The 17,515-nt window shown below is 39.2% G+C and overlaps 1 protein-coding gene across 1 annotated transcript in view; it reads right to left on the reverse strand.

Moving 5' to 3' along the window:
- LOC144050551 (RNA-binding motif, single-stranded-interacting protein 1-like) overlaps positions 1–16,955 on the reverse strand; it is a 27,191-nt gene extending 10,236 nt beyond the window's left edge. The window contains exons 1-10 of the mRNA XM_077563911.1: positions 16,606–16,955; positions 12,977–13,119; positions 9,297–9,355; positions 7,161–7,252; positions 4,771–4,928; positions 4,020–4,099; positions 3,841–3,941; positions 3,520–3,569; positions 3,349–3,439; positions 1,470–1,520 (exon numbers count right to left, since the gene is read on the reverse strand). Coding sequence (XP_077420037.1) covers positions 1,470–1,520; positions 3,349–3,439; positions 3,520–3,569; positions 3,841–3,941; positions 4,020–4,099; positions 4,771–4,928; positions 7,161–7,252; positions 9,297–9,355; positions 12,977–13,119; positions 16,606–16,656 — 876 coding nt within the window. The 5' untranslated portion in view covers positions 16,657–16,955. The remainder of the gene's footprint in view (positions 1–1,469; positions 1,521–3,348; positions 3,440–3,519; positions 3,570–3,840; positions 3,942–4,019; positions 4,100–4,770; positions 4,929–7,160; positions 7,253–9,296; positions 9,356–12,976; positions 13,120–16,605) is intronic.
- Between the last annotated feature and the right edge of the window lie 560 nt (positions 16,956–17,515).

The raw sequence follows: 17,515 nt of genomic DNA on the forward strand, positions 1-17,515 counted from the left end.
AAGTGAATAGAACATGCAACAATGGCAGCAGGCCGCTTCTATTAAAAAGAGCATGTACAGTATCGAGTACAATAGATGCATACAGGTGAGGCCAGGAAATTTTAATGAATCTCATGATCAAGAATAGATGCCAGTGGGGCATAACCTGTTGTCAAGAAAGACATTTGAGCATGTATTCCATATCCTTGATATCCAGCTTAATGTACTAATACAGTTCTTTTGGTCAAGAGTAAGACAAATTAGCACGTGTAGGCCAACGGTCTTACTTATCCCTTGTATGACAACTAGCCTACGTCGCTAACGAGACAAAATTGCACACGACATTTTCACACTACTAGTGCTGCCACTGAAGCGCTAGATGTTAAGCAGAATTTTATAACATCAGAACTAGTACTAGTAGTATCTCTAGTAGTTTACTAGTAAGTTTTAACTGTATTGTTTTAGTTATTCTACTGGTGCACTGAATTGACAAAGAGCATACCAGTACATCATGGACCTTTAGCTGGATATCAAGAATGTCAAATTAATGCTCAAAGGACTTTCAAAAAACTTTCTGAGCATTTATTCAATTTATACCCTGCTACTACTACTGTTTGCATACTAGTAGGCCAAAACTGACACTAATAGTGATTTACATATCAAGGATATGGAATAAATGCTCAAACAGCTAGCTTTCCATAGCGTGGCCTTTAGGGAATTGCACATTTCCCAGTAAAGTGACGGGGGAGGGGCGAATCTGCAGAGACACTTGTTCCATTGCAAACCATCTGTTGGACGAGGCAAAGAGTCACAAGACGGTTGCTGCTTCAGGCATTTCCTGCTGGATCCAGAGTGAGGGAAGGCTGCTGGAGGGCTTCACAGTCTTCCTACTTGTTCCATTTCTCTCTCACTCGCACACTACACACATGCACATGCACACTTGGAACATGTAAATAAATGAATGTTGTGCGTTCTTTGATCAACGTAACTATGAGGAATTTTGTAACTAGTACTAGTATGATTAACTACTAGTACACTGTATTGACTGGTTGTAAAACTTTATTAAAATACTATGGTAGTAGGACTAGTGAAGCAAAACTGCACTTGATAACAGCGTGCTACTAGCACTTACAAGTGTCGTATATAATTATTCTAGTTAACATCTAGCACTTGTCAACTAGGCACAGTTTTGTCTCACTAGTAACTAGTAGTGTCCTTGTAGTGAGTGTGCAGTCAATACAGTAGTGGAAAAAACACAACTAGTAAGACAGACAGAAAACTAGTAGATGGACCTTCAGCTGGCTAACAAGCATACGGCATAAATATTAAAAAGCCTTCCAAGTCCTGCTGTATTTAGGGGAAGTTGCTGTTTTAACCGTGTCAGCAGAACAGGCTGAATTAAAGTAATGAGTTGGTGTCTTGTAGCTGTGGCCGAGGCACACACCCACTTCCTGCACACTCACACAGTTGGTAAATGCATGTTGTCTTACCGGGTGCTGCATGATATACGGCTGATGTGCCACCCAGGAGTGACTCTGAACCTTTGGAAAAACAGGACAGGAACAGTCAGACGCAGAGCGGAGACAAGTACAGATTAACATGAATGCTACTGCCTATCACAAACATTTATTACGTGTATGCTGACAGACAAGAATTTGCTCAAACTCAATAGTGTGCAACTCCCCCCCCCCAAAAAAAAGCACCATTGATCATATGTTAAATATCAATTTGAAGAGCAAAACATGCGTCTCATTCAGCACAGGTAAGCTATTACTTTTCTTGTACCTAATGCTTATTAGTTATTACTGGATATACAGTAAGCTAATTATTAGCTCTGACATTTTCGACAGTAGTGACTGTATACCCCAGTAAGTATTATTTTCTGAATGTGATAAGTAGAAGTGTTTTATTCAAGTGAGAGGAGAGTAGCAAGAAAATGAATTTCTGCAGATACAGTAAGTGAGCAAAATACAGCTGCGTGCTGAGCACAGCAGCAAGGAAAGCTAAGTTTAGCATGTATACTTTCATTTTGTTATTTCTACCCATGTATCCTAATCCTATCCAAATACAGTAAACCTTGCTATATTGCGGTGTATCGTTCACGCCCCGCTAAATCGGGAAGCAGTGGAAAAGCAGCGGAAAAAGAAAATAACAACAAAAAGAAAGAGAGTCTGCAAATGAACTCCAGTAATTGTTATTATTCCAACAGAGTAAAAAGAATGTCTTTTGTATATTTTCCTGCTTCGTGTGTAAAAATAGCAGATGTTTGAAGGTTAACAATAATGACAGCAATACTAATTTCAATTAGCCCATCTATGGTGTTTCACAGTATACGTTAGCATTAAGCTAGTAGACCTCAATATGATGACATGAAATAGATTGGTTGGACATTTGGATGTTTAAATATACGATTTAATATATATATATATATATATATATATATATATATATATATATATATATATATATATATATATATATATATATATTATAACGTTTAATTCTCCTTTGATGTGACAGTTCTTTAATAAAATTCAATAAAAAATTTTTTGAAGCTGTGCGAGTGGGTTATCTTTTGGTTCTCTCAAAGTTATGTTTGAGGATAGTCTTCCATTTCTTGATAGTAAGAGTTAGAACAGGTGCTGCGAAATACTTTAAAACCTATGTTTAAGTTAAGTATGTTTGAACATCATACCTTTTAAAAAAAATTGAATAAATGAAACCTTTAAATAAACATTTTTTTGGGTTTATTAGATTAAAATAAAGTAAAATCGTAATCGTCCTGAATGACTGAAAAAATTTGAGATTTTATTTTTTTAAGCCATATCGCCCAGCCCTAATTTTAAACCATCGTGTGTGGGTCTGGAACGACCCCATGTGATACATAAGGATTCATTGTTTAACAATGTTGCAACCAAGTTAAATCCACTAAACAGCACTACTTTACAAATTGCAATTTTTTATTTATGTTAAACATTATGGCTAAAACAAGCAAATGCTAATACAATGCTCAAGCGCAAAGGGCGGACAAGTAGCAAAAACACAGCACAGTTGCCATTGAAAGACACCATCAGTTTTGACAGCGCGTTGCTTTAAAAACAGACTCCCAAGGGACATTGAGTATGATTAAGTGTAACGTGTCCTTGAAGAAAATTGTCCTTTTGACTACATAATTTGGGAGATTTCATGAGCTGTGCTCGGGAGAAGGAGCCAAATATAAAATTAAGTGCAATAAGGAAAATGCTCGACCAACGTGGTGGCAAGAGTTCTCGGAAAAAAATAACTTGTCGAACTGCCCTCATCTTAAATGCATCAAGAAGAAGAGTGAGGATGAACTAAATTCTATTATGTCCTCTGAGTTGGCGATACCTGGTAAGCAGACAGAGGAGACATGTAGGGGGACATAGCCGGCTGCACGGTCATTATCCTGTTGGTCAATGGATATGGAGATGGATAGTACCTGGGTAGGAGAGACATCTCAAAATAAAGCTCTTGGATGGAAAAACTCCCAACATATGACATATGGTGCATGTGACTTACCCATTCTGCATAGCTGCTGAGGAGGGATCATAGGTGAGAGTCATTGCACCCTACAAAGAGGAAATTCACATTATGGAATATCAGGGTTATTGCTATTCACGTGCTTGGAACATAATTGGATTTTGCCCATATTAAAATGCCATTTTTGTCATACATGTGGTTAGGAAGTGTGTGGTTGTATGTGGCCCACCCAGAAGCGCTGATAAAAAAAATAATAATTGTGATCCTCTTCAACATTTCAGTTACCCATACCTGGTCTAATCTACTAGCAAGTTAGATCTATTCATTCTGTTTACAGATAACATAAAAGCTGATGCATACTAGTCTGAGATCGCCTGTCTGTCCATTGGGAACAAATCCACCGTGAGCGTGTTTCTTCCTTTGACTGTCTGCAAACTTGCACAACAAGGGCTGAGAGGGAGCTGAGGGAAAAGGAGAGGAATATGGTTAAGAACAGCCATTTTCATCACCGCCTCCACAAAGGGGAACGGCTTTCATACCCAGCGCTCCGGAGGCGATCTTGATAAATTTCCCGTTGAAGTGTGAGATCACGGCGTTGCACTGCTCGGTGGTGTCCATCCTGGTGGGAGAGGAGAGGGCGCGACAACAATGAAAAACAGACACTAACACAAGTACATTGTGGTAGCACAAAATGTTCAATTACATTACAGCGTTATCGTCATCGTCCAATTCACATCAAATTATTATTTAATATTTTTTAGCAATGTGGGCGGTGAATTTGGCTCCAGAGCCTTCAGTAGGGACTTACACGACTTAATCCACCTCTCTAATACCTCCACTATCACTTCGCAATTACAGAATCCATCAATGTTACAGAAAAATACAATATAACAGCACACAATTGTGATCATCTGGAGTCGTTCAGAATAAGCATTTATCAAATAGCATGACAAAAACGTTTACTGTAAAAAAAACATCACACAACAGAGTTATTGATTATTAAATGTATTAATGTATGCAAATTGCTATAATAATGTTTTCCTATTCAAAATTAGCTGTTACAAAGTTTTGCTCTGACTAAGTTATCAGTGGACGGGAAAATGTTGAAATCATTGAGGGCTATCGCTTTGGAATTGTGAGGGAGAAATTGAAAACCGTTTGGCTAAACCAAGTATCTGGGCAGACGAGATTGACATGGCAACATCCATCCAGCCATCAAATTTTGTAAACATAGTAGCAAGCACAAAGCAATGTTTGAACTTTACTATTTCATTGGCTCTTCTGACTGACCTGGCAAAGCCCACACCCCGGCTGTTGCCACCATAGTCACGGAGGATGCGTGTGGAAACGACTTGGCCGAAAGGCTGCAGCATGTTCTCCAACTCTTTCTCATCCACAGACAGAGGCAGGTTGGAAATATAAAGATTTGTGGGGTCTTGTTCCTGTTGCTGTTTGCAGACAAGAAGACAGAGAAAAGGAAACTTGGTCAACATTTTAGTACAGAGGGTCGTCGTCCGTAATATTCTTAAACAGCATTGTGCAATAGCTGACACATAAAAAACAAAAACAAAACAATGATAATGTGCTGTGCTGTGCTGTGCTGTCACAACTTTGTGTGTGTTGTTTTTAATGGGTTTTACAGAATATGGGTAAATCTGTGCTGTCACAACTTTGTGTGTGTGCGTTTTATGGGTTTAACAGAATACGGGTAAATCTGAATTTAGTGTTGCATGCATTTAGTGCAGTACCATATTGTGCCACAACATGCCAGGCAGCAGTGAGCTCTACTGGAAGACGTGCAGAGTAATTAATGGAAAAGAGCAGCAAAGAAAGCACCCAACGGTAATAGTTGTTGTTTGCACAGAGCATGAAAAAAAAAACAGTGTCAGTATTGTTTGTGTTGTTGCGCCACAGTTGTTTGAAGGTTTATAATTACCGCAATATATAAGCTAATTTAAGGGTAAGCTAATTTCTGTTGACCCATCTATGATATTTATTTGTTGTTATAGTAGTTTTGTAGTATTAGCTACTTGACTTTCAGTAGATAAAATTAAATGGTTTAGTTGAGTAGTTTGGTGTTTAAATATGTAATATGATAATAATGTAAAATTATCTTGTATGTTATGCTATATCTGTATGTGTTGCTGCTCTGTATGTAACGTAGCAGTTGTTTGAAAGTTTAGAATTACAGTAACATCAATGCTAATTTCCATTAGCCCAAGGCGTTTCACATTGTATGTTAACATGAGGCTAGCAAATGTTTCGTAGTTTTTTAGTGTTTAAATATAAAATATTGAATTCTCTTTTGTTTAATGTGTCAAATAAATTAAAATAGAAGTGGCAAAGTTTAAAGCATGTGAGAGGGGTAAAAGCGAGCTAATTTCCATTAGCCCATCTAAGGCGTTTCACATTGTATGTTAACATTAGGCTAGCAAATGTTTCGTAGTTGGAATTTTTTTGAACATTTTTGGTGTTTAAATATAAAATATATAATTCTCTTTTGTTTAATGTATCAAATTAAAATAGGAGTGACAACGTTTAACGCATGTTAGAGGGGTACAAGGGAGTGGCATGGCTCAGTGGTCATCTCCCAACCCAGAGGTTGAGGGGTCGATCCTGGGCCCTTGTGACCATGTTGAAGTGTCCTTGAGCTTTAAACGGAACCCCCAGTTGCTCCTGAAGATACGCCAAAATAGCTGGAAAAGCGCTATACATTTGCCATTAAAAATATATGGCCACCAATTTGTACCTATCCCACGTGGAACTGGAAGGTATTCCCTCCCGATGTCAATACATCTTTTGACAGTATGCTTGAACATGAAACATCTGGTGAAACACTGTAATAAGCGCCTCACATGACCATAAACTGAAAGACACATCCATCTGCACTGCAGCAGCTCGGCGCCTCGTCGGCCTCCCTGAGAAACATCAGGAGGGCTGCGTATCCAAGCTACAGCGACGCACAAACTGCACTGTTTGTTCCCATCAGCTCCGCTACATCCAGGTCTTTAGAGAACAACCTTTCGCTAATTAACTCTTATCTGCGGATTCAAGCATATCAACACAGTCTGGGCTGCGGAAGTGGCAGAAAGAAATGGTGAGAAAAGTACTTATAAGACCGAAAGAGAACAGTGGATGACTCACAGAGTTAATTATGCAGCTTTCCTGCTACCATGCAGATGTGACAACGCTTCTATGCATGAGACCGTGAATCTCTCGCAATAGTAATAGTACAGTTAATTAAGCCTTTCTTGTCATTTTACAAACAGCTGTTTATCTACTTGTGATGAAATGATATTGACAAGATTAGAATAAATAAAGGAATAAGAGAGGAAGTAAAACATTCAAGGAGATTGAATAAGATGAAAACTGAATATTGCATTTATAGTCGCGTGTGACATTTTTGTGAAGCTGTGGCACAAGCGTGGTGTGTGGCTGTGTGCAAGCTGGGGGTCTGGTATGCGACATAACTGACAGGTTACTTGGCAGAGGGAGACATGACATCTGGTTATACAGTGAAAGTAAATGAGGTCACGGGAAGAACAGCTTGTCAGCTGAGGTCATGTCATTCAGTAGTGCACACCACACATATTCAAAGAGGAAGTGCGGACAACCTTGTGGCAATGCAATGCAACATGAATGCACACGCACACACACACACACACACACAAACTCCTCACCTTGGCCATCTGGGCTTGAATGCCGCTGGTTTTCAGAGCGTGCACGGCCTTCAAAGCAGCCGCTGGGCTGTCAAAGTCCACAAACCCGTAACCTGTAGTTGGCAGAGAAGTGCTGTGTTTACATCAACAGCCAATAAATGACAAGGAGAATCATAACACTGGCGTGGGGCCGAATTCTTGTACCTCTAAAATAGTCACTTTTCAGGAGACTCCAAAAAAAGTGTTTGTTCAACCATTGCATCATCTAGAGTAAGCCATTTTCAACACTTTACAGTAGATTGGTCGATAATTTGTAAAATGAACACGCACGCATGGACTGGCCAATAGTAAAGATTATTTAAAAATATATTAAATTTAATAGATTGTGATTTATGAGGTTTTGTCTCCACACCAGCAATAATCATCTTTATAATGTACGGTGGCGCCTTGACTTAAGACCAACTTGAAACACATTTCAAAAGTAGTTCAAACAGATTATGCATCATGATTTCATGATGCAATGCCCATTGACATTGGGCTTTTTCTGAAATGTGGTGGCTGTATATTACAGAAGATTAATACCTGTATGTAATTTACGACGTTCTAAATTGTACGTAGGTATGAATGTCAATGTAGTTGTTTTTTTCCATGTGTCCTGGCGTCCAGTTTATGTTATACCCCACCACTCACCTAAAGTCAGCTGGGATGGGCTCCAGTATACCCGTGTCCCTTGTGAGGGTAGGCGGGACAGGAAATGGATGGATGGAGTTTCACAAATAATTGAATATGTAAGATGCACTGATAGTCATGTATAGTAAAGTTTAAAGAATATTTACCGGTAAGTATTGTTAGCAGGGCTAAGCTGTTAAGTTCAATACTAAACGACAAATTATTATAAAACGTTCAAATCTTTAGTCTGTAATTGATAATACATTTGTTGTTGTAAGTGTCATTATATAATAATACATTAACTATTTGGCTGACTAATCTGTTAATAATGGCTCATAAGAAACTAAACATTGATGCTAGCTTCGTTAACCCGTCTATGGCATTTTGCATTGCACGCTAGCATTGGGCTAGCAGACTTTGTAAGCTATAGTTTGGGTGAATACGCAAAGTACAGATGTCTTTGCTTTGTGTTGATATCTTTTCATCTCTTTTGAATAATTGTCCACTGCCACCATTTACACAAGGCAGCTTTATGTATACTGTACAGCACATTTTATACATAAGGCAACTCAATATGCTTCAATCAATCAAGAGTTAAAAAACATTCAAGACATTCAAAAGCAAAGAAACAAAAAGTAGCCTAATAAAATTATTAAAAAGAATGTACAGTGACCACATTTAAAAGCATTTAAAACAACGTTAAAGACGTTCAAAAGCACAGCAAAAACAATACACCGTTTTCTAACAATACTAAAAGAACATACAGTGAAATTTATTTCTAAATTATTTAAAAGACCTATATCAAAAGTACAGGGGTATAATTTTTAATCTGGATTTAAAAGCATATAGTGGGGATCATTTCACTTCTTTTGGCAGCTTATTACGTTTGTGTGCAGCATAACAGTTAAATGCTGCTTCACAATGTTAGCTTTAAACTGTTGGCTCCTCTAATCGACCCGATTTACGGCTCGTAACTTGAAAACAGCCGAACTATTCTAAAAAAAACTCATTGGTCGTGTCACTCATAAGAAGAGATAATATAGAAGGTCAAAATAATCAAGGAGTTTGTCTACGGTAGGAGTCACTCTAGTAACAAGATAACATAACGAAATATACATTCAGGAAATATACACAAATGCACAGTAGTACAGAGAGTCTCTAGCAATGCAAAGTGTGCACCAGTGCTACAATAAGAGGACATTCAACTGAATTGTGTAATTGATGCAGCGTGACAAAGCTCCAATACTGTTCAGCACAGTTCGTGTAGGAGAAATTGACAGCTTCCCTAAAGGTTTATAATTGTCTGAGATGGTGGCAAACAAGCACTACATGAAACTTTTCAACTCACTTTAACATAGATCCTTGTCATTAAGATTTTATATTAGACATGGCTTTAGCCTAGGCACAAAAACAGCTAAATCTGAGATGTAAAAAATTACAAGTCAACTGTTGAAGAAATTAATGGCAAGATAATGAACTTTTACTGACCTTTACATTTATTGGTTGTCTTGTCCAGGATCGCCTTTGCCGACTGAATCTTGCCATACCTGCACACACGGCATGCAGATGATGCAAGTAAATAAACAGCAATAATAAACTTCTAGTTTACTTACTCCTTGTATAAAATCACTGTCCAAATAGAATCCTTTATATCACTAGGCAGAAATATTTTCCAAAGACCAGACCTTTTATTTCCACAACACAGTAAACCAATTGAACACTAATTGGCGAGAAACAAAGTGCATGTAATGATTCTACATCGTTCAGGCTTTGCTTGATCACAAACCTTAACCTGAAATGTGAAACAAATTGCATGCTGCTTGTTGACACACGCATGCAAAAAGACTGAATGGTGAGCTGACATCACCATTCAGACCTTGTTGCTACGAAAAAGCGCTTTCATTTCTGCTTTGTGCTGGCAAACAACATTGGGAGCATGAACAAAACAAGCGAAAAGGACACAAACAGCTGCTGCTGGTTACATGGATGAATGCCTCGCTCCATATGCTTGTGGGGAACGAGAGGAGACAAAACTCAGCTAATTATGGCATCTACCCCACTAACCACATGGATGGTGGTCCATAGGGCCAAGTGTTCTGTAGATACTGTGCTACTTTAGATATCAATACTTTATTTAGTTTGAGACAACGCAATGGCTGAGATGGGCTAATGTGATTACCGTGGATGCCCGGTGACATTTATAAACTCAGTCAGGTGCTAAAGTAAAACATGAGCGAAAGCACCGTGCAGTGTGTATGTGAATAACGGGCTCGTTTGCGTGTTTTGGTACAAGCAATGGATCAGTGAATTAGTTGTTGACAGATAATTCATATAATCAAACATTTTTGGAGCGGTAAAATGTGCCAAAGGCACTGACGCCGACTCTGGAGGTAAGCCTGGCCCAGAATCTTCATTTGACTAACCACAAACGTATGGAGGACCAAAAAAATGCCAAAATTAAAAAAAAATAATAATAAATGTGAAAAGAAAAATGGATATAAAAATATAATTCAAAAATTAAACACAAAAAAATAAATATAAAAATGGAAATAAAAACAACAAAAATATATAAATTAATGACTAAATAAAAGTTTTAAAAAAAAGATTTAAAAAAAAATACTAATAAATGTGGAAATAAAGACAAAAATAAATATATAAATGTCAATCAATAAATAAAAACGTTCTGCTCTCGAATTTATTTCATGTTGCTGACCCTGTCAACATGAATTACATCATGAAATTTTATTCAAATGAGGGGGCAGTTCTATCCGTGTCTTGGGTTGCAAACTGTCTTTCGATGGTAGGATAAGCAGGTCAGAGAACAAGGATGTCTCGCCGGCTTGCATGGAGAGCTCCAGCAATGGACGACTGACTATCTTGCCCACTGTCACCACAACTTGCGGCTTGTGTTGCTAGACAACTTCACACAAGTTCCTGTAAACAACAAGGTTCATTGTTTCTTTCGTGTGTGTGAATTCTCCCTTGCTGTGGAACAGGCAGAGTCCGACATACAAACCCAATTCCCAAAAAGTTGGGACACTATACAAATTGTGAATAAAAACTGAATGCAATTATGTGGAAGTGCCAAATTTCAATATTTTGTTCAGAATAGAACAAAGATGACAGGTCAAAAGTTTAAACTGAGGAAATGTATCATTTTAAGGGAAAAATATGTTGATTGTAAATTTCATGGTGCCAACAAATATCTAAAATGTTTGGACAGGTAGCAATAACATGCTGGAATAGTCAATTTCACTAAAAATAAGTTACCACTAATGAGTTCCATTGGCAACTTAATTGGAGTATAAAAAGAGCTTCTCGGAGTGGCAGTGTCTCTCAAAAGCGAAGATGGGTAGAGAATCACCAATTCCTCCAATGTTGCGCAGAAAGATAGTGGAGAAATATCAGAAAGGTGTTTACCAGCGAAAAATGGCAAAAAGGTTGAAGTAATCATCATCTACATTGCATAACATCATCCAAAGATTCAGAGAATCTGGAACAATCTCTGTGTGTAAGGGTCAAGGGTGAAAAATCATACTGGATGCCCATGATCTTCGGGCCCTTGAGCGGCACTGCACCGCAAACAGGAATGCTTACTGTAAGGGAAATCACAGAAAGGCCTCAGCAATACTTCCAGAAAACATTGTGGGTGAACACAATCCACCGTGCCAGCCGCTGTTGCCAGATGAAACTCGACAGTACAAAGAAGAAGCCATTTCTAAAGCAGACCAAGAAGCGCAGGCGTTTCTCAGGGCCGGGGGTCATTTAAAAAGGAGTGTGGCAAAGTGGAAATCTGTTTTGTGGTCAGACCAATCACGATTGGAAGTTCCTTGTGGAAAACTGGGGCGCTATATCATACTGACTAAAGAGGACAAGGACAACCCAAGTTGTTATCAGCACTGGTATAGGGTTGCATGAGTGCGTGTGGCATGGGCAGCTTCCACATCTGGAAAGGTATCATCAATGCAGAAAAGTATATTCAGATTGGAGAACAACATATGCTCCCATCCAGGCATCATCACTTTCAGAGAAGATCTTGCATTTCTCAACACGATAATGCCAGACCACGTGCAGCACCAATTACAACATCATGGCTGCGTAGGAAAAGGATGCGGGTATTGAAATGGTCAGCCTGCAGTCCGCTTCTTTCACTTCTAGAGCACATTTGGCGCATCATAAAGGGGAAGGTGCAACAAAGAAAGCCCAAGACAGTTGAACAGTTAGAGCGACGCGTGTTAGACAAGAATGGGACAGCATTCCTATTTCTAAACTTGAGAAACTTGTCTCCTCGATCCCCAGACGTTTGAAGACTGTTGTAAGAAGAAGAGGGGATGCCTCACAGTGGTGAAAATGGCCCAACTTTTTTGAGATTTGTTGACACCAGGGAATTTAAAATCAACATAGTTTTCCCTTAAAATTATAAAATTTTCTCAGTTTAAACTTTCGACCTGTTCTCTATGTTCTATTCTGAATAAAATATGAAAATTTGGCACTTCCACATAATTACATTCAGTTTTTATTCACAATTTGTATAGTGTCCCAACTTTTGTCAATCAACCAGGCGAATAGTTCAACCCAAGACATACTTAGGACCGCCCTCTCATTTGAATTAGATTTCATGACGCATTTAATGCTGACAGCGTCTGTAGCATGAAATAAATGAATAAATATGAGAGGAGTGCGTTTTTATTTATTGATTAACATTTAATTCTATTTATATATTTATTTTTATATTTGTTTTTATTATTTGAATCCGTTTTTGTATTTTTGTATGTATGTTTACTTTTACTATATATATATACTGTATATATATATATATATATATATGTGTGTCTAATTTGTATATCCATTTATATAAAAAAATATATATAAAATTTTGGAATTATATTTTTTATATCCGTTTTTATTTTCACTTTTACTTTTTTATTTTGGAATTTTTGGTCCTCAATAAAAACGTACTCCAGAGCTGTCCGGTGTCCACATTTCCTGTGTAGAAAACCTTGACAGAAGGTCAGAAATGTGGGGGACCCCATCAGAACGCGACAGGCCAGGAGAGAATGTACTGGCATATGTAGTAAACCAACTGTGAGAAAACTTAGCCAGGCTTAAATACGGTAAAAAAATAGACAAAATCCCACCCCACACCAAGTACACATTCTTGCACTCACTGGTGGCAGAGTTTGACCAGGTCCAGGTCGGTGGTGGCGGGTGGGAGGCCTCGGATGTACAGGTTGGTCTTGCTGAGCTGCTCCAGGCCCGTGCTGCTGCTGTTGCTGCTGCTGCTGGGACTGGACGGAGTCATGGGGTACGACTGCACACAAGGAGGGCCACTGTTATCGAGAGGTTACGGGAGCGACATAATCAAATTTAAATTATGGTCAACTGTTATCACAAGGAACTCTCTTCTGTAATGGATAAAAAACATTGGAAAATACAGAGAGAAGGTTAGAATTGTGCACGCATTCCACATTAATGCCTCATGTTTTTCATCATTCTTAATAGGGCTTCAGAGTCTCGCTAAATTTTGGGCATTTTCTTGTGGGCTGGAGAACAGTGCGGTTTTAAATACCAATGTAGTTCAACATTAAGTTGCTATAAAAACATGGACTGTGTTACCTATCCACTATATAGTACAGTATGTAGTGCTGTTCGAATGTGCCATGAGCATGAGTTAGCGCCTGTATTCAGTAGTGCCCTCAACATATTCCATATTGCATTATGGGGGAAAAAAAAGTCAACAATGATTAAGAGCTTAAATACATCCCATCTGACAGAGAATGATTTTCCCCTTCGGTTTCCGGGGTATTGTTTGATTTTGGCCAGAAGATATATTCATGGGTTGTGGCGTGAAAATCTCTTTAATACAAATAGAGCAGCACATCACAACACAGACGGACTTAAACTAAAGTTCTTTGTTTGTATCAATTTTGTAAAATGCACACAGCTGAAACCATTATAATGTTATTATAATTTATGTGCTCAATATACTGTAATGTATATTACGGAAGTGCCATCAGCTGATTTTGATCCGGCATGCTATAATTATTTGACAAAAATGATGTACTTTAACCATGCCCGAGATGTTTTCCAAAACTAAATTTGATTTCACTGAGGTGAGGAATGAATTATAGTCCGCTATACAAAAATAGTTATATACTGTCTTTGGAGCAGGCAATGAGTGAACGATTTTGAACACAGCAATGTTCTTGTAATGCACAGGTTTCAAACTCAAGGCCTGGTGGTCAGATCTGGCCTGCCACATCACTTTAGGGCCATTGCACTCAGAGCGGCGAAACTGAATGGTGTTTTTAGCTGTGTTTTGGGTCATTATCCTGTTCCAAGAACTGCGACTCAGACCAACCTTTCAGACACTGGGCACCATATTTCTCTCTAGAATACCTTGATAGTCTGGAGATCAATTACATTGTATCCTGCACACATTCAAGACAACCTTGTGCCAGATGAAGCAAAGCAGGACACGTGAACAAAACAGAGCCTCATCCATGTTTCACCGTATGGACAGTGTTGTTTTCTTGGTATGCTTCATTTTTGCATCTGTGATCAGAGAGATGACGTGCCTTCCAATCCCATTCCCAAAAAGTTCCAGTTTTGACTCATCTGTCCATCTTAGAAGCTTTGTGGCTTCTCAGCATGCAGCTTGGCAATTTTTTTAATGATTTTGTTTCAAAAAAGATGTCCTCCTTGGTTGTCTCCCATGAAGTCCACTTTGGCTCAACAACAATGCAAGACTCTTCATGGTTCACTTTTCTGCCACAAATACAATCTGAAATTATAGATATGTTTAGGTACTATTGTAACACACAATATCTATACTAAACTGGTACAGTGTACATGAAACAAAAGGTCAATTTTGTTGTGAAAGATCATGTGGATATAACATGGCATTTTTGGATTGGCCATTCCATGTTCACGCCATGATGTAAAACCGTTTACTTGCAATTCAAACTAGTTGCCAGTGGTCAGCCTCTCATGAAAATTGGTTGCATAACTACACACACTGTGCAACAATTCAGTCAACTAGACCAAATCAGGTGTGTTGACTTCAATTTCCTTGCTAAAAAAAATCTGTACCAAAATTGCGTATCATCTTCACTTTGAATAACTTTGAGCTGTTACAAGTATTTTCTGTTACGAAACCCTCTTTTTTTTTTTTAACAGTTGAACGAACTATTTTAATTGACTTCTAGTTGTCGAATCAATTAGCTTTGTACAGAAATATTATGATGAGGGTGACGATAAAGATAGTGTGAATGCTGCTTGACCTGCTACGAATAGCAAATATATGCTCGTAATTGAAACCTGCCTACAAATCCCACAAGATGGCGGCAAAGCACTTTTTGTAAACCAACAAGAATGTGACCTGGCTAAATGAAGTTCTTACCCTCATACCAACATAGTTGCTTGGCACCAAGATGCCACAAGATGGCATCAGAGCAATGTTTTTACTCTAGACCAATTTTGGTCCTCGAGAGCCATTATCCAGCCTGTTTTCCATGTCTCCCTCCTTCAGCGCAGCTGAATCTAATGATCAGCTCATCAGCAAGCTGAGCAGAAGCCTGATTACGATCCTGATCATGAATCAGGTGTGTTAGTAGAAAAAACATGGAAAACAGGCTGGATAGTGGAAGAGGACCGAACTTTGCCACCCCTGCTCTAGACACAAATTTGGCCTGAGCACAAATAGATATTTGCCCGCAAATAAGACAGCGGTTCGCTCCCAAAACAAAAACAAAAAATCTTGATTTTTTTCTTTCTTTCATTCGTATGAGACAAAGCAGCACATAACTGTCCTCCCAAGCATTTCCTTCCCTTTACTCATCCTTTAAAATAGCTCCCAGCCAGCCCAAAGCCTTCCCAGATCAGTTCAAACACAAAAGCATGGCAGCATTGTGCCATCTGTCCGTAACCAAAGGACAATCCACTTCAAGACCCACAGCTACGGATACCACCACAGTCATGCCAAGCCCAAACACAGAGATATTCTTACCCAGTCATGTGATGGTTTAATGTTCATGGAGGATACTTTTACAGAATGTTGAGCTGCAGCAGGAACATCTGTTCATCCTTCAAGTAAAGGTCCTTTTTTATGTTGGCATGCAATTACATTACTGTACTACTACACTATTTTTTGGGAGCATCAAAGAGAGCGGCTACAATGAGACACAAGAGGAAGAGAGTACGGGGGGGGGGGGGGGGGGGGGGAAATCCCATACTGGCTCACCTTGACTGAATCAATTGACTATCATTTGATGGATTCACAAATGGATACTTGAAGGTGGATATCAATGTGCTGGAATAATTCACTCCATCGGCTCGGCTGTGCTCATATTTCAACCACGAGAGGCCATAAAAACTCCTGCACCCTGCATCAATCTTCCATCTCAATCAGAAGGCGTGACTGGAAGCCAAGAGGCCTTCCGATTCCCCCCCTTTATGTTCACCTGAGAGGTCAAAATGAAGGGTGCACACTGCCAAGAGCACCCCCCTGAATTCAGTCAGAATGTATGAAGCCAGAAAAAGAGGACTACAGTAACCATGGTGCATGTTTAGCAGAGTGGCTGGCCAAACAAGGTTATATGGACACAATTAAAGCCTCTCGCAGATGGTTTCATCCCCATCCTGACAAATCGCCTCTGTTGTTATTCATCCTTTGAGATTGAAGGCTGTTTACTTGGACTATTGTAAAACACAGCGGAAGGGCTTCCCAATGTCATTTCAGGCTCGGGTTTATTTGAAAAGTGACAGCAAAAGTAGAAAGCAAAACACAATGGCCTACCTGCTTGCGAGTGGCAGCTTTCAGTGGGTTGCCTGTGTTAGCAAAGATCATCCTGGAGGTTGGAGAAATTCGATTTCCTGACAAGATCTCCCCCCTCTAAAAATAAAAATTGGGAAAAAATTAAAATCGCAGATCCAATGAAAAGGTCGGAAGCGGTGTGTAAGGCTCGAAAATAACCCGTCTAGTTAAAACATCGGCATACTGATCGGGTTGGTTAAGTTGAATAAAGCATGTGTGCTCTCTCTTTTGCTTTGGTAGTGACACATTTATCCAGTTAGCTCAGTTTGTTGTACACCAGCGTATCGAGCGAGCCTCCGGTTCGGTTCATTGATCTACGACGTCCTGGTGCAGACCGCTCGCCAGTCCCACCTACTACGGACCAAACCATCACCCGCATTTGGGGGGTGTTTGGCGTCAATTCGACTGTGTTGCCTTCCCGTAAAATACCTACATTTGACGTTTAACAGCGTGTCTTGTCGCGCGTTGGTTAATACATTCCGCTGGGATATTTAAAAAGCAATATAAAGTATTTGTTAGGGTTTAATTTATCGGCGTGCGGAACACTTGCCGCCTTTCGTGTTGGTGTCGTTCGTACATACCAAGCATTCTTCACCCCCACCTCCCCCAACCACACGCACACACACACAGACACACACAACTACACGCACACACGTACACGTATAAACACGCGCGCGCGCAACCACACACTACCACACACACTTCCTCTTCCTACCCTTCCCCCCATCCCACACACTACATGTCAGAGAATCAGGATGTAATGAAATATAAGCAGGCACTGGCCTGGACAGGAGGTCACACTATCCCAATAAATAAATAAATATTTTTTTTTAAAGCTAAAAAACACCAAGAATACATAACTGTACTGTATCATCTAAAGCACTATTTTATT

The sequence above is a fragment of the Vanacampus margaritifer genome, chromosome 4 (genome assembly GCF_051991255.1).
Source record: "Vanacampus margaritifer isolate UIUO_Vmar chromosome 4, RoL_Vmar_1.0, whole genome shotgun sequence".
Classification (NCBI taxonomy): domain Eukaryota; kingdom Metazoa; phylum Chordata; class Actinopteri; order Syngnathiformes; family Syngnathidae; genus Vanacampus; species Vanacampus margaritifer.